General features: G+C 52.2%; 1 protein-coding gene and 1 long non-coding RNA gene across 2 annotated transcripts; both read right to left on the reverse strand.

Moving 5' to 3' along the window:
- Positions 1–5,146: 5,146 nt before the first annotated feature.
- On the reverse strand, positions 5,147–19,585 carry LOC137467304 (POU domain, class 2, transcription factor 2-like). Its single transcript, XM_068178798.1, is given in 11 exon segments — positions 5,147–5,189; positions 5,728–5,808; positions 5,914–5,998; positions 7,524–7,673; positions 10,302–10,463; positions 12,006–12,147; positions 14,303–14,443; positions 15,431–15,540; positions 16,236–16,323; positions 19,266–19,349; positions 19,556–19,585. Coding segments are annotated over 11 exon segments (1,116 nt in total).
- Positions 19,586–20,516: 931 nt separating this feature from the next.
- LOC137467302 (uncharacterized) lies at positions 20,517–22,707 on the reverse strand. The gene is made up of 4 exons (XR_010995482.1): positions 22,638–22,707; positions 20,852–20,908; positions 20,709–20,743; positions 20,517–20,575 (listed from the first exon to the last, which is right to left on the reverse strand). It is a non-coding gene; the product is annotated as an uncharacterized lncRNA (long non-coding RNA).
- Positions 22,708–23,396: the final 689 nt, after the last annotated feature.

Consider the following 23,396-nt stretch of genomic DNA (forward strand, 5'->3'; position numbering starts at 1 on the left):
AGGCTACTGTGGCCACCATGGTGGAGGTGGTGGCCACCAAGATCACCACGACCATGGGCAAGGCCACCAAAGCCACTGTGGCTACTGTGATAGTGGCAATGGCCACCATGGCCACCATGATGAGGATGATGGCCACCAAAGCCACCGTGGCTACCATGGTGGTGGTAATGGCTACCAAGGCCGTGTGCAAGGCCACCAAAGCCACCGTGGCTACCGTGATGAGGATGATGGCCACTGTGACCATGGGCGTGGCCACCATGGCCATGACAAAGGCCAAGGACATGATGATGATGGCTGTGGTCACCGTGGCTATCAAGGCCATGGCCAAGGTCGCCGTGACCAACACGACAGTGATCACGGCCACCATGGCCATGGCCATCCTAATGGTGATGGCCACCATGGCCACCATGATAAGTGGCCATGGTGGCCATCATGACTACGATGACAGTGGCCACCGTGACCATGACCATGAGCATGGCCATGGCCACCGTGGCCACCGTGACCATTCTGACCACCGTGACCACCATAGCCATCATGGCAATGTCCACCATGGCCACCATGACCACAATGGCCACCATGATGATGACCATGGCCGTGGCCACCATGACCACCATGGCAATCACCACCATGGTCACCCTGACCATGACAATGGCCACCATGAGAATGGCTGCGGCCACCATGGCAATCACCACCATGGTCACCATGACCATGACAATGGCCACCATGAGAATTGCTGCGGCCACAATGATGATGACCATGGCCGTGGCCACCATGGCCACCATGGCAATCACCACCATGGTCACCATGACCATGACAATGGCCACCATGATGATGACCATGGCTGTGGCCACCATGGCAATGGCCACCATGGCCACCATGAGAATGGCTGTGGCCACCATGATGATGACCATGGCTGTGACCACCATGGCCACCATGGCAATGGCCACCATGACCAATGTGGCCACCATGATGATGACCATGACTGTGGCCACCATGACCACCATGACCATGACCATAGCCACCATATCGACTATGATGATGACCATGGCCGCCATGACCATGCCATGGCCACCATGACCACCATGGCCACCATGACCAATGTGGCCACCATGACCATGCCAATGGCCACCATGACCAATGTGGCCACCATGACCATGCCAATGGCCACCATGACCAATGTGGCCACCATGACCATGCCAATGGCCACCATGACCAATGTGGCCACCATGACCATGCCAATGGCCACCATGACCAATGTGGCCACCATGACCATGCCAATGGCCACCGTGGCCACCACGAACAACCACGACCATGGCCACCACGATGATGACCACTATCGCCACTGTGGCCACCGGGGCCACCACGCCCCCACCCCGCGACCACGGCTGGCCCCGCCCCTCCCTGGAGTCCCCGCCCCTCGGAAGCCCCGCCCCCGCAGAGGCCCCGCCCCTTCGTTTTTGGTTTCAGTTCTGAGGTATTTGGGGCCCCTCCCCCCCCGGGCCGCGATTGGTTCCTGGGGAGGGGGAGGGGCGGGGGAGGGGCGGCCCCTCCCCCCGGCCCCGCCCCGCGCGGGGGCGGCGCCGATTTTTGGTCTAAAAAACGCCGATTTTGGGCTCCTGGCGGCTGCGCTTTGGCTTTTTTTTGGTCATTTTTTGGCATATTCGTCCGTTTTTTGTCACTTTCTGCCATTTCCTGGCATTTCCTGTCCTTTTTGCCACTTTTTTGTCCTTTTTTTTGGCAAATTTTTGTCCTTTCCTGGCAGTTTTTTGTCCTTTTTTTTGGCATTTTCTGCCTTTTTTTGGCATTTCCGGTCATTTTTGGCATTTCCGGTCTTTTTGGCATTTTCCATCCTTTTTTTTTTTTGCATTTCCAGTCCTTTTTTGGCAGTTTCCATCCTTTTTTGGGCATTTCCGGTCTTTTTTTTGAATTTTCCATCCCTTTTTGGACATTTTTTGTCCTTTTTGGTCCTTTTTGGCGTTTTTTGGTCACTTTTTGGCATGTTCCATCCTTTTGTTTGGCATTTTTTTCCTTTTTTGGCTTTTTCTGCCCTTTTTTGTCCTTTTTTTGGAATTTCCTGTCCCATTTTTAGCAATTTCTGTCCTTTTTGGCATTTTCCAGCCTTTTCTTGACTTTTTTTTTTGCTTTTTTTTGGCATTTCCGGTCTTTTTTTGGCTTTTATTGGCATTTTTGGCATTTCAGCTCATTTTTTTTGGCATTTTCTGTCCTTTTTTGCCACTTTTCCATCCTTTTTAGCACTTCCTTCCTTTTCTTGGCATTTTTTGTCCTCTTTTGGCTTTTTTCATCCTTTTTTGCCACTTGTTTGTCATTTTTGTCCCTTTTTATAATTTTTTTGTCATTTCCTGTCCATTTTTGCCATTTTTTGTCCTTCCCTGCCCGTTTTCATCCAGGTTTTTCTCCTTTTTTCTCCTTTTTTCCCCATTTCCGTTCTCTCCTCCTCCTCTTTTTGCATTTTTTCCTCCTTTTTCTCCGATTTCCTCCTTCTTCCCCCATTTTCCGTCCGTTTTTCCTTCTTTTCCCAGTCCATTTTTGCCTTTATTTGACCGTTTTTTTGCTTTTTTAGTTTTCTTTTTTTTTTGTCTTTTCAAACCCTTTTTGTTGGTTTGGTTTTTTTTTTGCATTTTCAGCTCCTTTTTAAAATTTTTTTAACACATTTTTCATCATTTTCCCCTTTTTTCCCTTTTTTTTTTTTGGTTTTTTTTTTCTTTTTTCCTGTTTTTAGTCATTTTTTTCCCTCCCTCTTTCCTCTCTGGCGTCGAACCCTCTGGAAATTGGGATTTTCCCCATTTTTTTCCCATTTTCCATCCTTTTCTCCTCGTTTTCTCCAGCAGCGACGCCCATTTCCCATAAAAAACCCCAAAATCCCATCAAACCCCCCCAAAAAACCGGGGGGCCCGCCCCTCCCCCCCAAAAAACCCCCAAATTTTCCTTTTTTCCCTCATTTTTCCTCCCTTTTTGGTCGTGGTTTCTTTTGGTTTTTTTTGTCTCTGTCCCAAAAAAGCCCCAAAACGCCCCAAAATCCGGGGGTGGGGGAGGGGCTACATTCCGGCCCGGGGGGGTTTTGCCCCAAAATAAAAGTGAATTTTGGGGCGTTTCCCCCGTTTTTTCACAGTTTTCTCGCGGGGGGGGCCCGGCTCGAGTTTTGGGGCCAATTCCGAGGATTTTGGGGCTCCGTGAGGTATCTGCGGCTGGGGGTGGGTGAGGGGCGCTCAGGCACTGCGGGGGGAGGGGCCAGGGGGGTTTTTGGTCTTTTCCGGGGGATTTTCCCTTTTTTTTTTTTTTTTTTTTTTTTTGTTGGGTTTTTTTTCCGTTTTTTTCCTTTTTTTTTTTTTAATTTCTTTTTTTTTTCAGTCCGGGGATTTCTTTTCTCCGACTTTTCCGAGGTTTTTTTCCCGATTTTTTTTCCTTTTTTTTTTTCCCAATTTTTCCTTCTTTCTTCTGTTTTTCCCTCTTTTTTCCATTTTTTCCTTCTTTCTTCTCTTTTTTCCTCTCTTTTTTCCTCTTTTTTCTTCTTTTTCCTCCTTTTTCTTCCATTTTCTCTTCCTTTCCCAATTTTCCTTCTTTTTTCCCTCTTTTTTCCTCATTTTTTCCTCTTTTTCCTCCTTTTCCCTCTTTTTCTCTTCCTCTCCCGATTTTTCTTCATTTTTCCCATTTTTCCGCTCCTTTTCCCCATTTTTCCCAACTTTCCTCTTCCCCTTTTCCGATTTTTTGCCGTTTTTCCTCTTCCTTTTCCCTTTTCCTTCATTTTTTCCTTTTCCCGATTTTTCCTCTTCATTTCTCCTCATTATTTTCCCTTTTTTCTCCTCATTTTCTCCTCCCAGCTCTGTTTTTTCCCTCCTTTTTTCCTCTTTTCCTGCGTTTTTTCCTCTTTGTTCTTCCCATTTCCTTTTTTCCATTAATTTCACTTTTTCCCATTAATTTCTCTTTTCTTTTTTTCCTTCCTCATTTCCCCCTCTTCTGTTTTTTCTCTTTTTTTGCTTTTCCTCGGTGTTTTCCCTTTTTCCTTCACTTTTTCCCCTTTTTCCTTCATTTTTCACCTTTTTCCTTCATTTTTTTTGTTTTTCCTCCATTTTTTTTCCATTTTCCCTCCACTTTTCCCATTTTCCTCGTTGTTTTTCCCTCAAATTTCCCCCTTTTTCCCTCAGTTTTTCCCATTTTCCTCCATTTTCCCTCAAATTTTTTCCTACTTTCCCTCAATTTTTCCCCTTTTTCTTCCATTTTTCCCTTTTTCCTCCTTTTTCCCCCCATTTTCCTCACCCCCCCTCCCCCCAGGGCCGCGCCCCTCCCCCCCCCAAGGGTCAATAAATAACGGGGGTTGGGGGGGGTGGGGGGGGGTGGGGTGCAGCCAGGAGGGGGAGGGGCTTCTCCCGCCCCTCCCCCCACCCCAAAATTCCCAAAATCCCCCGAAATCCCCCCAGAATTCCCACCCCCTCCACCCCCCGCGCGAGGTCAGACGTTGCGAACTTTGGGCTGAGCTGGGGATGGGGAGGGGTGGGGTGGGGGAGGGGCCGCGCGCCCCTCCCCCCACCCCGGCTTTTTTTTTTTTTTTTTTTTTTTTTTGGGTGGGGGAGGGGCTCTTGCCCCTCCCCCCGCCTCAAAACCGGGGCAAAATCCGCCCTTTTTGGTTTGGTTGTGTTTTGGTTTTTCTTTTTTTTTTTTTTTTGCCCCCCAAAAGTAAACTCGGGTGGGGGAGGGGTGGGGGAGGGGTCTCCGCCCTCCCCTCCCCCCGCCCCCATTCAGAGCGTTCATTAAATTAAATTAAATTAAATTAACGAGGGGGGTGGGGGGAGGGGCGGTGGTTTTTTTTTTTTTTGGTCTGTAGCTCGTGGGGGTGGTGGGGGAGGGGCCGGGCGGGGCGGGGGAGGGGCGATCCCCCGCCCCTCCCCCCCAAACCCTCCCCCTTCACTCCCCCCCCCCCAGGCGGGGGTGGGGGAGGGGCGGGGTGGGGGAGGGGGCGTCGCTGTCACTGCTGCAGGAGGAGCAGGAGGGGGAGGGGGAGGGGAGGGGCGGGGGAGGGGCCGCCCCCAGCAGGGGGAAGAGGGCGGGGCTGGCCGCCCCTCCCCCTCCCCCTCCTCCCGCCCCTCCCCCTCCCGCCCCTCCCCCCCCCAGCAGCAGCGGCGACCCCGCCTCAATTCCCGGGCGGGGCCGGGGGCTCCCAGCGCCGGCCAGGGCTGCGGAGAGAGGGGGAGGGGCGTCAGTGCAGGGGGGAGGGGACCCCACAATCCCCCGGACCCCAAAGTTAACCGGGACCCCTCCCCCAAATTCGCTGAGATCCCAAAATTCACCGGGACCCCTCCCCCACATCCCCCGGGCCCCTCCCCCACGCTGTGGGCACCCCTCCCCCGCCCCGAGCCCCCGGACCCATCAGGCCCCGCCCCCACACCCCCCCCCCCATTTTGGGGATTATTTGGGGAGGGGCGGCTGTCAATCACTCACAGCTGTCAATCAAAGCTGTCCATCACACCTGTCCATCACAACTGTCAATCACTCACAGCTGTCAATCACACCTGTCCCACACACCTGTCAATCACAGCTGCCAATCATAGTTGTCAATCACTCACACCTGCCAATCGCACCTGTCAAGCACCTGTCAAACACTCACACCTGCTACTCCTACCTGTCAGTCACACACCTGTCAATCACACCCGTCAATCACTCACAGCTGTCAATCGATCGCACCTGTCAATCACTCACACCTGTCACTCACACCTGTCAATCACTCCGGGGCCACACCCACCTTGGATGGTGGCCAGCGGGGCGGGGCCCAGCAGCCCCCCAAGCACCGCCCCCCTGCAAACCAAAGGGGGCGGGGTCAGAGAGGTCACGGTGGGGTCACGGGGGGGGGGTCACCGCGCCCCTCCCCCACCCGCGCCCCTCCCCCACCCCTGAACTCACCCGGAGCCGAGGCCGAGGGGGGAGGGGGCGGCGCCGGGGGGGGGCGGCGGGGGGGAGGGGCGGGCGGCCGAGGTCAGTGACGTCACTGGGGGAGGGGGAGGGGACAGCGGTCAGGGATCACCTCGAAATTCCAAAAATTCCGGTAAAATTCCCCAAAATCCCCCTGAAATTCCCCATATTCCCTTAAAATACCCCCAAATTCCCAAAATTCCAGTTAAATTCCTCATAATCCCCCAAATTCCGGTAAAATTCCCCAAAATCTCCCAAATTCCAGTAAAATTCCTCAAAAATCCCCAAATTCCAGTAAAATTCCTCAAAATTCCCTCAAAATTCCCCAAATTCTGGTAAAATTCCTCGAAATTCCCTCAAAATCCCCCAAATTCGGGTAAATTTTCCCAAAATCCCCTCAAAATCCCCCCAAATCCCCTTGAAATACCTCATGTTTTGTTAAAATTCCCCAAATTCTGTTTAAAATTCCTGAAATCCCTTTAAAACACCCCAAAATCACCAAAAAAAAACTCCACAAATCCCATTGAAATTCCTGAAATCCCCCCGAAAATACCCAAAATTCCCCCTTAAAACACCCCAAATTTCGTTAAAATTCCCCAAATTTCGTTAAAATCCCCCAAATTTCATTAAAATTCCCCAAATCCCCCTCACCCACCCCAAAACCCCTTGGGGGAGTTCCCAAATTTCCCCTTTTCCCCTCCCCCGCCGTTTTTTGGGGTTTTTTTGGGGTTTTTGGGGTCCCGGACCCACCTGCGGTGCTGAGGCTGCCGGGAGGGGGGAGGCCGAGGGCGGGGCCGGGCGGGGTCACCTGGGGACATTTGGGGACATTTGGGGACTTTTGGGGACTTTTGGGGACTTTTGGGGACTTTTGAGCGACCCCAAACAATGACCAATCCCAAAAAACCCAAAAACCCCATAAAAACCCCCCAAACCCCCCAGGAAAACCCCATAAAACCACAATAACCCCAGAAAATCCCCCAAACCCCCAAAACCCCATAAAAACACCAAAAGCCCAAAAAACCCCAAAACCCAAAAAAAAAAAAAAAAAAAAAAAAAAACCCCAAAAAACCCCAAAAAACCCAAAAGAACCCAAAAAACCCCAAAAAAACCAAAAAAAACCCCAAAAAAAAAACCCCAAAAACCCCAAAAACCCCAAAAAAGAAAAAAACCCTAAAAGCCCATAAAACCCCAAAACCCAAAAAATCCCAAAAACCCCAAAATGCCCCCAAAAAACCCAAAGACCCCAAAATGCCCCAAAAAAAACCCAAAAACCCCAAAATGCCCCAAAAAAACCCAAAGACCTAAATCCCCCCATAAAAAAGAAAGCCCCAAAATAATCCCAAAAAAGCCCAAATCCCCCATAAATACCCAAAAATCCCCCCCAAAAAAGCCAAATCCCCCAAAAAAGCCCCAAATCGCCCCAAACCCCGGCCCCGCTCACCCCGTGGGCGCCGAAGGCCGCGCCCTTCGCGGCGACGCTCGGGGTCGCGCCGGGGACGTTTGGGGGCGAGATTCGGGGGATTCGGGGGCCGGGCTTGGGGTGAAATTCGGGGGATTCGGGGCCGGGTTCGGGGTGAAATTCCCGGGATTCGGGGCCGGGCTTGGGGTGAAATTCCCGGGATTCGGGGCCCCGCAGGGGTTGATCCGCTTCTCCTTCTGGCGGCGGTTGCAGAACCAGACGCGGATCACCTCCTTCTCCATGTGCAGCTGCTCCGCCATGCCCAGGATCTCCTCCGACGTCGGCTTCTGTTCTGGGTTTGGGGCGAGATCCCGGAGATTTGGGAAAAAACGGGAAAAAAATGGGAAAAATGGGAAAGTATGGGGGGGAAATGGGAAAAAATATGGGAATTACGGGGGAAATTACAGGGGAAAAGTGCCACGGGATCTCCTGCGACGTCGGCTTCTGGTTCTGGTTTGGGGCAAAAACAGCGGGGATTTGGGAAAAACGGGAAAATAATGGGAAAAATGGGAAAATTATGGGGGGGAAATGGAAAAAAACGGGGGGAAATGGGGAAAAAGAGCAGGGAAATTGGGGAAATAATAGGAGAAAAACAGCGGGAGAAAATCGGCTTCTGGTTCTGGGTTTTGGGGTGAAATCCCGAAGATTTGGGAAAAATGGGAAAATTATGGGAAAATTGGGAATAAAATGGGGAAACACAGGGAAAAAACGGAAGAAAAGGGGAAATTACAGGGGAAAAAACAGGAAAGAATTGGGGGGGAAAATGGGAAAAATTGAGGGAAATATTGGGTTGGGGCAGTTTCAGTGGGGATTTTTGGGGGTTTTGGGGATTTTGGTGTATTCTGGCTATTTTAAGATATTTTAGGATATTTTTGGGGCTATTTTGGGATATTTTAGCACATTTCCTCACCGCCAGGAAGGATTTCTCCAGGGCGAAGCGCACGTTGGTCTCGATGCTGGTTTGGGGCTGTTTTCAGTGGGGATTTTTGGGTTTTTGGGGTTTTTTTTTTTTGGGATTTTGGTGTATTTTTGGCTATTTTAAGATATTTTAGAATATTTCTGGAATATTTTGGGATATTTTAGCACATTTCCTCACCGCCAGGAAGGATTTCTCCAGGCGAAGCGCACGTTGGTCTCGATGCTGGTTTGGGGCAGTTTTCAGTGGGGATTTTGGGGTTTTTGGGGGTTTTTTTTTGGGATTTTGGTGTATTTTTGGCTATTTTAAGATATTTTAGGATATTTCTGGGATATTTTGGGATATTTTGGGACATTTCCTCACCGCCAGGAAGGATTTCTCCAGGGCGAAGCGCACGTTGGTCTCGATGCTGGTTTGGGGCTGTTTTCAGTGGGGATTTTTGGGTTTTTTGGGGTTTTTTTTGGGGATTTTGGTGTATTTTTGGCTATTTTAAGATATTTTAGGATATTTCTGGATATTTTGGGATATTTTAGGACATTTCCTCACCACCAGGAAGGGTTTCTCCAGGGCGAAGCGCATGTTGGTCTCGATGCTGGTTTGGGGCGGTTTGGGGCTGTTTTCAGTGGGGATTTTTGGGGTTTTTGGGGTTTTTTTTTGGGGGATTTTGGTGTATTTTTGGCCATTTTAAGATATTTTAGGATATTTTTGGGCTATTTTGGGATATTTTAGCACATTTCCTCACCGCCAGGAAGGATTTCTCCAGGGCGAAGCGCACGTTGGTCTCGATGCTGGTTTGGGGCGGTTTGGGGCTGTTTTCAGTGGGGATTTTTGGGGTTTTGGGGTTTTTTTGGGATTTTGGTGTATTTTTGGCTATTTTAAGATATTTTAGGATATTTTTGGGCTATTTTGGGATATTTTAGCACATTTCCTCACCACCAGGAAGGATTTCTCCAGGGCAAAGCGCACGTTGGTCTCGATGCTGGTTTGGGGCTGTTTTCAGTGGGGATTTCTGGGTTTTGGGGTTTTTTTTTGGGATTTTGGTGTATTTTTTGGCTATTTTAAGATATTTTAGGATATTTTTGGGATATTTTGGGATATTTTTGGGATATTTCCTCACCGCCAGGAAGGATTTCTCCAGGGCGAAGCGCACGTTGGTCTCGATGCTGGTTTGGGGCAGTTTTCAGTGGGGATTTTGGGGTTTTGGGGGTTTTTTTTTTTGGGGATTTTGGTGTATTTTTGGCTATTTTAAGATATTTTAGGATATTTTTGGATATTTTGGGACATTTCCTCACCGCCAGGAAGGATTTCTCCAGGGCGAAGCGCACGTTGGTCTCGATGCTGGTTTGGGGCGGTTTGGGGCTGTTTTCAGTGGGGATTTTTGGGGTTTTTGGGGTTTTTTTTTGGGGATTTTGGTGTATTTTTGGCTATTTTAAGATATTTTAGGATATTTCTGGGATATTTTGGGACATTTCCTCACCGCCAGGAAGGATTTCTCCAGGGCGAAGCGCACGTTGGTCTCGATGCTGGTTTGGGGCTGTTTCAGTGGGGATTTTTGGGTTTTGGGGTTTTTTTTTGGGATTTTGGTGTATTTTTGGCTATTTTAAGATATTTTAGGATATTTCTGGGATATTTTGGGATATTTTAGCACATTCCTCACCGCCAGGAAGGATTTCTCCAGGGCGAAGCGCACGTTGGTCTCAATGCTGGTTTGGGGCTGTTTTCAGTGGGGATTTTGGGTTTTTTTTTGGGGATTTTGGTGTATTTTTGGCTATTTTAAGATATTTTAGGATATTTCTGGGATATTTTGGGATATTTTGGGACATTTCCTCACCGCCAGGAAGGATTTCTCCAGGGCGAAGCGCACGTTGGTCTCGATGCTGGTTTGGGGCGGTTTGGGGCTGTTTTCAGTGGGGATTTTTGGGTTTTGGGGTTTTTTTTTTGGGATTTTGGTGTATTTTTGGCTATTTTAAGATATTTTAGGATATTTCTGGGATATTTTGGGACATTTCCTCACCGCCAGGAAGGATTTCTCCAGGGCGAAGCGCACGTTGGTCTCGATGCTGGTCCGTTTCTTGCGGCGCCGCCCCGGGAGCCCCTCGAAGCCCCCCAGGGAGGGGGGGCCCAGCGAGGGGGGGGCTGGGCAGGGTGGAGTCCACCGACATGTCTCTGGGGGGAGGGGCACAGCCTGTGGATCCCACGGATCCCGTGGATCCCACAGAACTGATCCCATGGATCCTATAGATCCCACTGATCCCATGGAACTGATCCCATGGATCCTATAGATCCCGCTGATCCCATAGAACTGATCCCATGGATCCCATAGATCCCATGGAACTGATCCCACGGATCCCATAGGCACCGACATGGTCTCTGGGGGGAGGGGCACAGCCTGTGGATCCCATGGATCCCATAGATCCCACTGATCCCATAGAACTGATCCCATGGATCCCATAGATCCCACTGATCCCATGGAACTGATCCCATGGATCCCATAGGCACCGACATGGTCTCTGGGGGGAGGGGCACAGCCTGTGGATCCCACGGATCCCGTGGATCCCACAGAACTGATCCCATGGATCCCGTGGATCCCATAGATCCCGTGGAACTGATCCCACGGATCCTATAGATCCCACATGGAACTGATCCCATGGATCCTATAGATCCCACATGGAACTGATCCCATGGATCCCATAGATCCCATGGAACTGATCCCATGGATCCCATAGGCACCGACATGGTCTCTGGGGGGAGGGGCACAGCCTGTGGATCCCACGGATCCCGTGGATCCCACGGATCCCATGGATCCCACAGAACTGATCCCATGGATCCCATAGATCCCGCTGATCCCATGGAACTGATCCCACGGATCCCATAGGCACCGACATGGTCTCTGGGGGGAGGGGGCACAGCCTGTGGATCCCACGGATCCCATAGAACTGATCCCATGGATCCCATAGATCCCATAGATCCCATAGATCCCATGGATCCTATAGATCCCACTGATCCCATGGAACTGATCCCACGGATCCCATAGGCACCGACATGGTCTCTGGGGGGAGGGGCACAGCCTGTGGATCCCACGGATCCCATAGAACTGATCCCATGGATCCCATAGATCCCACTGATCCCATAGAACTGATCCCATGGATCCCATGGATCCCATAGATCCCATGGAACTGATCCCATGGATCCCATAGGCACTGACATGGTCTCTGGGGGGAGGGGCACAGCCTGTGGATCCCACGGATCCCATAGAACTGATCCCATGGATCCCATAGATCCCATTTATCCCATGGAACTGATCCCATAGATCCTATAGATCCCACTGATCCCATAGAACTGATCCCATGGATCCCATAGATCCCTTAGGGTGTCAATAAGGTGTCAATAGGGTGTCTATCGATCTATAGGGGATCTGTAGGGGATCTATGGGATATCTATAGGTGATCCATTGATCTATAGGGTATTTATTGATCTGTAGGGGATCTATAGGGATCTATAGGGGATCTACAGGGGATCCATAGGGGATCCATAGGGGGATCCATAGGGGATCCATAGGATCCAGAGGTCCCACCTGCCAGGTCTCCAGCAGCGGTTTCAGCTTGCACAGGGGGGCTCTGGGGATCTGTGGGATCTCTAGGGGATCTACGGGGTATTTATTGATCCATAGGGGATCTACAGGGGATCTATAGGATCCATAGGTCCCACCTGCGTCCCTGAGCCAGGTCTCCAGCAGCGGTTTCAGCTTGCACATGTTCTTGAAGCTCAGGTTCAGCGCCTCGAAGCGCGAGATCGTCGTCTGGCTGAAGTCGTTGCCGTAGAGCTTCCCCATGGCCAGGCCCACGTCCCCCTAAAAACCCCGGAAATACCCCAAAATAACCCAAAATGACCCCCCAAATGACCTAAAAATAGCCCAAAATAGTCCTGAAATAATCCCAAAATAGCCCCCAAAACAGCCCAAAAATAACCGAAAAATAACCCCCCCAAAAATCCCAGAGTAATCCCAAAATAACCCCCCAAAAATCCCGAAGTAGTCGCAGAAAACCCCCAAAAAATCCCAAAGTAATGCCAAAAAAAACCCAAAAAAGATCCCAAAATAATCCCCCAAAAAAACCCCCAAAAATCCCAAAGTAATCCCCAAAAAACCCCCAAAAATCCCAAAGTAATCCAAAAAAACCCTAAAAAAAATCCCAAAAAAATCCTAAAAAAAATCCCCAAAAAAATCCCAAAAATCCCATAAACCCCAAAACCCCAAAAAATCCCCAAAAATCCTGGAAAAAAAAAACTTCCTAACAATCCCCAGAAAAATTTGAAAAATACCACCAAAAGCACAAAAAAAAAAAAAATCCCCCAAAATAATCCCCCAAGAAATTGCACAAAAATTCCAAAAAATTCCCAAAACCCCCAAAACCCCCTAAAATCCCAGAAAGAAAATTTCAAGCCCTAAAAAATGCCAAAAACTCCAAGAAAATGTCAAAAAACCCCAAATAAACCCAAAAAAATCCCAAACAAATCCCCAAAAAAAACAAAAAACCCCGTAAAATCTCAAGAAACCCCAAAAACATCCCCAAAAATCCCAGAAAAAAAATTTAAACCCTAAAAAACCTGCAAAAAAATTAAAAAAAAAAAAAAAAAAAAAAAAAAAAACCACTTAAAAAATACCAAAACCAATTCGGAAGAATCCCAAAAAATCCTATAAAACCCAAAAAAATCTTGTGAAACCAAGAATAAATCCCCAGAAAAATTGCAAAAAACCCAAAAAAATCAACATAGAACCCCCGAAAAACCCCAAAACAACCCAAAAAAAATCCCAAAAAAAATCCCAAAAACCCCAAAAACCCCAAAAATCAAAAAAAATTCAAAAAAAACCCAAAAAAACCCCAAAAGCCCCAGAACGCCGCACCTGGGTGAAGCCCAGCTTGATCCTCCTCTGCTTGAAGGCACCTGAACCCCAGGACCCCCCAAACCTCAATGGATCCCAAAAACCCCCAAAAAACCCCCAAAAACCCAAAAAACCCCCAAATAACCCTAAAAAATACCAAAACCAATTCGGAAGAATCCCAAAAAATCCTATAAAACCCAAAAAAATCCTGTGAAACCAAGAATAAATCCCCAGAAAAAATTGCAAAAAAACCCCAAAAAATCAATATAGAACCCCCGAAAAACCCCAAAACAACCCGAAAAAATCCCAAAAAAATCCAAAAAATCCCAAAAACCCCAAAAAAATCCAAAAAAAATCCCAAAAAAACCCAAAAGCCCCAGAACACCGCACCTGGGTGAAGCCCAGCTTGATCCTCCTCTGCTTGAAGGCACCTGAACCCCAGGACCCCCCAAACCTCAATGGATCCCAAAAAACCCCAAAAAAAACCCCCAAAAACCCAAAAAACCCCCAAATAACCCTAAAAAAATACCAAAACCAATTCGGAAAAATCCCAAAAAATCCTATAAAACCCAAAAAATCCTGTGAAACAAGAATAAATCCCCAGAAAAATTGCAAAACAACCCAAAAAAATCAGCATAGAACCCCCGGAAAACCCCAAAACAACCCGAAAAAAATCCCAAAAAACCTAAAACCCCAAAAACCCCAAAAATCAAAAAAAATTCAAAAAAAAACCCAAAAAAAACCCCAAAAGCCCCAGAACGCCGCACCTGGGTGAAGCCCAGCTTGATCCTCCTCTGCTTGAAGGCACCTGAACCCCAGGACCCCCCAAACCTCAATGGATCCCAAAAAACCACCCCCAAAAACCCAAAAAAACCCCAAATAACCCTAAAGGAATACCAAAACCAATTCGGAAGAATCCCAAAAAATCCTATAAAACCCAAAAAAAATCCTGTGAAACCAAGAATAAATCCCCAGAAAAATTGCAAAAAAAACCCAAAAAATCAATATAGAACCCCCGAAAAACCCCGAAACAACCCGAAAAAAATTCCCAAAAAATCCAAAAACCCCAAAAAAATCCAAAAAAAAATCCCAAAAAAACCCCAAAAGCCCCAGAACGCCGCACCTGGGTGAAGCCCAGCTTGATCCTCCTCTGCTTGAAGGCGCGTGCGAACTGCTCGAGCGCCTCCAGGTCCCCGGGCTCCTCGGGCGGCGCCGGAGCCGCCTCGGGGCCGCTCGGCGGCGGCGCGGGCAGCGCCGGGCGCGGCTGCGGGGACGCGGGAAATTAAAACCGACGTATGAAAGACGGAATATGGAATGTGAGTATAAAATATAAAATATAAAATATAAAATTAAAATATAAAATATAAAATATAAAATATAAAATATAAAATATAAAATAATATAAAATAATATAAAATATAAAATAATATAAATTATAAGTATATAAAATATAAATATATATAATATAAAATTAAAATATAAAATATAAATATATAAATACAAAATAGAAATACGACATATTACATATAAATAAATATAAATACAAGTATAAATGGAAATATAAATATAAAATATGAATAAAAATATAAAATATAAATGTAAAATATAAAAACAACAAAAATACAAACCCCCCCCCAAAAAACCCCACAAAAAACCCCAAGAAACACCCCCAAAAAAACCCAAAAAACCCGAAAAGCACCCCAAAAAACCCCAGGGGGGCTGGGCTGCTTTGGGTTTTTTGGGGTTTTTGGGGTTTTGGGGTTTTTTGGGGCTTTGGGATTTTCAGGTTTTTGGGGTTTGGGGTTTTTGGGGGTTTTGGGGTTTTGGTGTTTTTGGGGTTTTTGGGGCTTTTGGTGTTTTGGGGTTTTTGGATTTGGTGTTTTGGGGTTTCCGTTTTTTTGGGGTTTTGGGGTTTGGGGTCTGGGGTTTTGGGGTGTTTTAGGGGTGGGTTTTGGGGTGGGTTTTGGGGGTTTTGTTGTTTTTGGGGTTTTGTTGTTTTTGGGGCTTTTGGTGTTTTGGGGTTTTTGGATTTGGTGTTTTGGGGTTTCCGTTTTTTTGGGGTTTGGGGGTCTGGGGGTTTTGGGGTGTTTTAGGGGTGGTTTTGGGGTGGGTTTTGGGGTTTTGTTGTTTTTGGGGTTTTTGTTGTTTTTGGGGCTTTTGGTGTTTTGGGGTTTTTGGATTTGGTGTTTTGGGGTTTCCGTTTTTTTTTGGGTTTTGGGGTTTGGGGTTTTTGGGGTTCTGGGGTCCTCACCTGCGCGTGCAGCCCCCCGCGGGGGGGGTTGGGCAGGAGCCCCCCCGGGCTGTGCTGAGGTAGCTGAAAGAGGTTGGGGGGGGGCAGCAGCCCTGGGGGGCACCGGGGGGTCAGGGGGGTCCCCGGACCCCAAAAGGAACCCCCAGAACCTCCCTGAGGTCCCAAATTCCCCCCGTGACCCCAAAATGCCCCCAAGATCCCGAATCCCGCCCTGACCCCAAACCCCACATCCCAAATCCCTCAAATCCCAAACCCCTGACCCCAAACCCCCCAAACCCCAAACCCCCCCTGTGACCCCGCCTGATCCCAAACCCCAAATCCCCCAAACCCCAAATCTCAAACCCCAAATCCCAAACCCAAATCCCCCAAACCCCAAATCCCCCAAACCCCAAATCCCAAACCCCAAATCCCCCAAACCCCAAATCCCAACCCCAAATCCCAAACCCCAAATCCCCCAAATCCCAACCCCCAAATCCCACACCCCAAACTCCAAACCCCAAATCCCAAACCACAAATCCCAAACCCCAAATCCCCCAAATCCCAAACCCCAAATCCCCCAAACCCCAAATCCCAAACCCCAGACCCCCAAATCCCAGACCCCAAAGCCGTGCCCCCAGACCCCAATTCCCAGACCCCAAAGCCGTGCCCCCAGACCCCAATTCCCAGACCCCCAAAGCTGTGCCCCCAGACCCCCAGACCCCAAAGCCATGCCCCCAGACCCCAAAGCCGTGCCCCCAGACCCCCAGACCCCAAAGCCGTGCCCCCAGACCCCCAGACCCCCGCGCTCACCGGGGCCCTGCTGGGGCCGGGGGCAGCAGGAATTGCGCCGGCGGCTGCAGGGGGGGCCCGGGCACCAGAACCAACTGCTGCAGCTGCAGCAACTGCTGCACCTCCTGCGGCACGGACACACGGACACGCGGACACGGGGACACGCGGACACGGGGACACACGGACAAACGGACACGGGGACACGCGGACACGGGGACACACGGACACGGGGACACACGGACACGGGGACATGGGGACACGCGGACATGGGGACACACGCACAAACGGACACGGGGGACACGCGGACACGGGGACACGGGGACACGCGGACACGGGGACAAACGGACACGGGGACACGGGGACACGGGGACACACGGACAAACGGACACGGGGACACGGGGACACGCGGACACGGGGACACACGGACACATGGACACGGGGACACACGGACACACGGACATGCGGACACGGGGACACGCAGACACGGGGACACGCGGACACGGGGACACGCGGACACAAGGACACACGGACAAACGGACACGGGGACACGCGGACACGGGGGACACACGGACACGGGGACATGCGGACACGGGGACACATGGACACAGGGACACACGGACACGGGGACACGCGGACACGCGGACACGGGGACACACGGACGGACACAGGGGACACGGGGACACAGGGACACGCAGACACGGGGACACACGGACACAGGGACACACGGACACGGGGACACGGGGACACGCGGACACGGGGACACACGGACGGACACAGGGACACGGGGACAACATGGACACGGGGACAAACAGGGGGACACCGGGATACACGGACACACGGACAGGTGCATGGACACATGGACACACGGACACGGGGACACATGGACACACAGACACGGGGACACACGGACACGGGGACGGGCACACAGACACACGGACACACGGACACGGGGACACAAGGGGACACATGGACGGACGGACGGACAGAGGGACACAGGGACGGACAGAGGGAGGGACAGGCGGACAGGAAGGGACAGGGGGACGGACAGGAGCACAGACGGACACACGGATGGAAGGACGGACGGACACAGGGACAGACAGAGGGACGGACAGACGGACACAGGGACAGACAGAGGGACGGACGGACGGACAGGAGGGGACAGGGGGGACACGGGGGGGGGTCACGTGAGCTCTGGGAGCCCCCGGGAAGGGGGAGCTGGGGGGGAGGGGCTGGGGGGGGTTGAGGGAGAATTTGGGGTGAATTTCGGGGGATTTTGGGGTCGTTTTAGGGGATTTTGAGATGCCTGATTTGGGTGGTTTTGGGGGATTTGGGGGGATTTTGGGATGCCTGCAGTGGGGTCATTTTGGGGAGTTTGGCGTGATTTTCAGGGATTTTGTCTTGATTTCAGATGATTTCAGGGTGATTTCAGGGGATTTTGGGGTGAATTTGGGGTGATTTCGGGTTTATTTTGAGGTGATTTGGGGGTGATTTCGGGGGTGATTTTTGGGGTGATTTCGGCGTGATTTTTGGTGTTAATTTTTTGTTTATTTTGGGGTGATTTCGGGTGATTTCCGGCTGATGTGGGGGTGATTTCAGTGTGATTTCGGTGTGATTTTGGGGTGTGAATCAGGGGTGATTTCGGGGGGATACCCGCCCCCCCCCCCCCTTTACCTGCGCCGAGAGCTGGATGGGGCCGGGCAGCGGCAGCGGGGGGGGCGCGGGGGGGGTCCCGGGGGTCCCGGGGGTCCCGGGCGGGGGCGCGGGGGGCGCGGGGGGGGGCGGGGGGGCCCCTGCGGGAGCTGCGCGGCCGCGGCCGCCAGGAGCTGGGCCTGGGCCAGCAGCTGCTGCGGGGCCGGGGAGCAGCGCGGCCAGCTGCGGGACGGCGGGGACAGCGGAGGGGGACGGCGGGGACAGCGGGGGGACATTGGGGACATGGGGACAGCGGGGGGGACAGCGGGGGGACAGCGGGGACAGCGGGGGGACATTGGGGACATGGGGGACAGCGGGGGGACGGCGGGGACAGCGGGGGGACGGCGTGGGGACAGCGGGGGGACATTGGGGACGTGGGGACAGCGGGGGGACAACGGGGGGACGGCGAGGGGACATTGGGGGTAGTGGGGACAGCGGGGGACAATGGGGGGATGGCGGGGACAGCAGGGGGACATTGGGGATGTGGGGGACAGCGGGACAGCGGGGGGACATTGGGGACATGGGGACAGCGGGGGGACAACGGGGACAGCGAGGGGACATTGGGGACGTGGGGACAGCCAGGGGACATTGGGGACCGAGGGGATTGGGGACATCGGAGGGGACATTGGGGACAGAGGGGGACAGCGACACAGCGACAGCGGGGATGGGGGGACAGGGACAGGGGACAATGGCATTGGGACAGGGACAGGGGACAGGACAAGGTCACGGGGTCACATGGGGTCACACAGGGTCACACGGGGTCACGGGGACAGTGACAGGGGACAGGGACAGGGACAGGACAAGGTCACGGGGTCACGGAGACAGGGACAGGACATGGGGACGGGGGACAGGGGGACAGGCACAAGGTCACGGGGTGACACAGGGTCACGGTGACAGAGACAGGGGACAGGGACAGGGACAGGACATGGGGACAGTGACAGGGGACAATGGCACAGGGACAGGGGGACAGGACAGGGGGACAGGACAAGGTCACAGGGTGACACAGGGTCACAGTGACAGAGACAGGGGACAGGGACAGGGACAGGACATGGGGACAGTGACAGGGGACAATGGCACAGGGACAGGGGGACAGGGACAGGGGGACAGGACAGGGGGACAGGGACAGGGGGACAGGACAAGGTCACGGGGTCACACGGGGGACACGGGGGACGGTGACACGGGACAGGGGACAAGGACAGGACACAGTGACAGGGACAGGACACGGTCACGGGGTGACACGGGAGGGGGAGGGGCAGCAGGTTAGTACCAGCCCCAAGCCCCGCCCCCCGCAGCAGCGAAGCCCCGCCCCAACCCCCCAAAACCCCCCAAAATGTCCCCAAAATGTCCCCAAGTGTCCCCAAGTGTCCCCAGCACTCACCCCCGCCAGCTGGGACCCCGCCAGCAGCAGCTGCGCCTGGGGAGGGGGCGCGGGCTGGGGAGGGGGCGGCTCCGTGCCGGTCACCTGCGGGGTTGGGGGCGAATTCGGGGAGGATTCGGGAAAAACCGGGAAAATTCGGGAAATTTGGGGAAATTCGGGAAAATTCGGGGCAATTCTGGGCAAATTTGGGGAAATTCTGGGGAAATTCGGGAAAATTCGGGGCAAATTCAGGCAATTTAAGGAAAATTCCAGGCAAATTTAGGGAAAATTCGGGAAAATTCCGGGCAAACCTGGGGAAATTTTGGGAAAATCCAGGACATTTAGGGAAAATTCTGGGCAAATTCGGGAAAAATTTGGGAAATTCCTGAAAATCGGGGCAAATTTCGGGAAATTCGGGCAAATCCCGGGGATGTGGGGAGGCTTTGGGGGAATTCGAGAGGATTTGGGGGGATTTGGGGGAGTCTGAAGGGGTTTGGGGATTTGGGGGCGGATTGGGGCTCATTTTGGGGTGTTTGGGGTGGATTTTGGGTGATTTGGGGGTGTTTGGAGTGAATTTTCGGGTGGTTTTGTGGTATTTTGGGTGGATTTTGGGGTGTTTGGGGTGGATTTGGGGTGTTTTGGGTGGATTTTCGGTGGATTTGGGGTATTTTGGGAGGATTTTTGGGTATTTTGGGAGGATTTTTGGGTATTTTGGGAGGATTTTGGGGAGTTTTGGATGGATTTTGGGGTGTTTAGGGTGGTTTTCGGTATTTTCAGGGTGGCTTCGGCCGATTTTGGGGTGAATTTTGGGGCGGATTTTGGGGGGACCCCCCCCCATTTCCTGTTTGCCGCCGCCGCCCCCGCCCGGGATTTTCCCCCCCCTGGCCCCTCCCCCACCCCGGGGGCACCAAAACAGGAACCGGGGCCGGGGGGGGGAGGGGCGGATTTGGGGGATTTGGGGGAAAACTTTGGGGAATGTGGGGCAGACTTTGGGGCAGGATTTGGGGCAGGATTTCGGGGAAAATTTGGGGGCGTTTTTGGGGGATTTGGGGCAGGATTTGGGGGATGTTTTTATGGGGGATTTGGGGTGGATTTTTGGGGGATTTGAGGAGGATTTGGGGAAGGATTTTTGGGCTATTTTGGGGGAGGATTTTTGGGGTATTTTGGGGAAGTTTTTGGGGTATTTTGGGGGAGGGTTTTGGGGGATTTTGGAGAGGATTTTGAGGCATTTTGGGGGGGGATTTCGGGGAGGATTTTTGGGGTCTCTCTCTTACCTTGGCGCCGGGGCCGGGGGGCGTGGGGCCGAAGGGGGGGGGCTTGTTCTGCTGGGCCTGGGGGGGGTGGGGAGAGAGGAGCCGATTTTGGGGGGACCCCTGGATTTGGGGGAAGGGACCCCCCAAAAAAAAAACCCAACCCCCCCCCCAAAAAAACCAAAAAAAAACCCCAAAAAACCCCAAATCTCACCTGGTGGTTCGTGTCGGGTCCATTGGTTTCTGTGTCTGGGGGGGGAGGGGACACTCAGGGGGGTCCCCAAATCCTCTCGAGGACCCCCCCAATGTCCCCAAAATGTCCCCAAATGTCCCCAAAATGTCCCCAAATGTCCCTACCCGGGCGCTCCCCCGGCAGCTCCTTCTCCAGCTCCAGGGGTTTAGACATCCTCAGTTCTGGGGGGGAAAAAATCAAATCACCCCAAAATCACCCAAAAATCATCTTGAAATCGCTTCATCCCCCCAAAAAACCCCAGGGGCACCCCAAAATCAGCGGAAATCGCCTCGAAATGACCCAAAACTGTCCAAAATCGCCCCAAAATGACTTTAAATTGTCCGAAATCGCCATGAAATGACCCCAAAATCACCTCGAGATGACCCAAAATTATCCAAAATCACCCTGAAATCACCTGATCCCAAACACCTTGGGGTGGCATCCCCCAAGGTCACCCCAAAAGCCGCGGAAATCTGCCCAAAACGACCCAAAATCACTTTGGAATGACCCCAAAATCAGGCAAAATCACGCTGGAATCACTTCATCACAAAAACCCCCTCGGGGCCACCCCAAAATCAGCGGAAATCACCTCAAAATGACCCCGAATCAGCCAAAATCAGCCCAAATTCACTCGGAATGACAAGAAATCTCCCCCAAATCACCTTAAAGCACCCCAAAATCATCCCCAGGCCGCTCGGAATCAAAATGCCTCCGGATCACCCCAAAATAAACCTAAACCACCCCAAAATCTCCCCAAAATCTTCCCAGAACCACCTCAAAATCACCCAAAATCCCCAAAAATCACCCAAAATTCCCCATAATCACCCCAAAATTGAGGCAAAGCTCCCCAAGGAGCCCCGAGAAACCCAAATTCCCCCCAACTCACCCCAAAATCGCCCTCGCTTCGCTCGAAATCGCCCCAAAATCCCCCCAAAAAAATCCCACGAGCCCCCCCAGAATCCCAAATCCCCCGAAATTCCCAAACCTCCCCAAAATTCCCCCAAATTCCCCCCATTACCTGCGGGGGGGGGAGGGGGTTTCACCCCTTCCGGGGGGGTTTTTTTGGGGGGGATTTCGGGGCTTTTTGGGGTTTTTGGGGGGTTCCGAGCGGCTCCAGGCGGCCCCGGGGGCGCGAGTGGGGGGAGGGGGGGGCCCGGGGGTGTCACCCCCTCCCCCCCCCGGTGTCCCCCCCCCCTCATTTGCATGAGGCTGAGTCACCCCCGGGTGGGGGAGGGGGAGAGGGGGGGAGGGGGAGCCCCCGGACCCCCCCCTCCCCCCACTTTCGCTTCTGCTTTCGCCGGTTTTGGGGTTTTTGGTAAAAAAACGAAAATGAAAAATCCGCGGCCGAAAAACGAGCGATTGACTCGAAATGGCCCAAATTCGGCCGGGGGGAAAGAGGGGGGACCCCCCCCCCGAGACCCAAAATTCACCAAGAACCCCCCAAAATCCACCAAGTCCCCCAAAATTCACTAAAATTCACCAAAATCCACCCCAAATCCACAAAAATTCACCAAAATGCCCTCAAATCGGCCTGAAATCCCCCCTAAAATCCCCCCCCCCCCCCAAAAATCCCCCAAGGTTTCCCCCAAAATTCACTAAAATCCCCCGAAATCCACCCAAAATCCCCCCAAAATTTCCAAAAGCCACAAAAATTCACCTAAATTTCACCAAAATTCAACCCAAATCTACAAAAATTCCCCTAAATCCCCCAAAAGTCCCCCAAAATTCACCAGAATCCGCTAAAATTCCCCAAAAATGCCTCAAAATCTCTCAAAATTCCCCAAAAATTTCCAAAATCCCCCAAAATCACCAAAATCCACCAAAAACTCCCAAAATTCCTCCCAAATTCCCCCAAAATCCACCCAAAATCCCCCCAAATCAACCAAAATCCCCCCAAATCCCCCCCACTACCTGCGGCCCAGAAGTTGGGGTTCACCATGGTGGGTCCGGGGGATTTTGGGGATTTTGGGGGAAATTTGGGGATTTTGGGGGAATTGAGTGGGGATTTTGGGAAGATTTCGGGGGATTTGGGGGGTTTTGGGGGGAACTTGGGGAGGGTTTTGGGGGATTTGGGGAGGGGATTTGGGGGGGCTTTGGGGGGGGTTTTGTGGGAGATTTTGGGGAGGGGATTTGGGGGGCTTTGGGGGGGGGATTTTGGGGAGGGTTTTTGGGGGGTTTCTGGGGGATTTTGGGGAGGGGATTTGGGGGGTTTCGGGGGGATTCTGGGGAGGGGATTTGGGGGGGGTTTGGGAGGGGATTTGGGGGGTTTTGGGGGGGGTTTGGGGAGGGGATTTGGGGGGTTTTGGGGAGGGGTTTGGGGGGGGGTTGGGTAGGGGTTTTGGGGAGGGGATTTGGGGGGGATTTTGGGGAGAGGATTTGGGGGGTTTTGGGGGGGGGGTTGGGGAGGGGATTTGGGGGGTTTTGGGGGGTTTTGGGGAGGGGTTTTGGGGGGTTTCGGGGGGGGGTTGGGGGGGGGATTTGGGGGGTTTTGGGGGGTTTCGGGGGGATTTTGGGGGGTCGGGCCCGGCCCGGCCGCTCCACGAAGCTCCGGAGGAAGCGGCGGCGCTGACGGAACCCGCGGGGCGGGGGGGGGACCCGGTCACATGGAGCGGCACCCCGAAAACCGCCCGAAAACACCCCAAAATCCCAAAAAATACCCCGAAAACAGCC

The sequence above is a fragment of the Anomalospiza imberbis genome, unplaced genomic scaffold (assembly GCF_031753505.1).
Source record: "Anomalospiza imberbis isolate Cuckoo-Finch-1a 21T00152 unplaced genomic scaffold, ASM3175350v1 scaffold_582, whole genome shotgun sequence".
NCBI lineage: Eukaryota > Metazoa > Chordata > Aves > Passeriformes > Viduidae > Anomalospiza > Anomalospiza imberbis.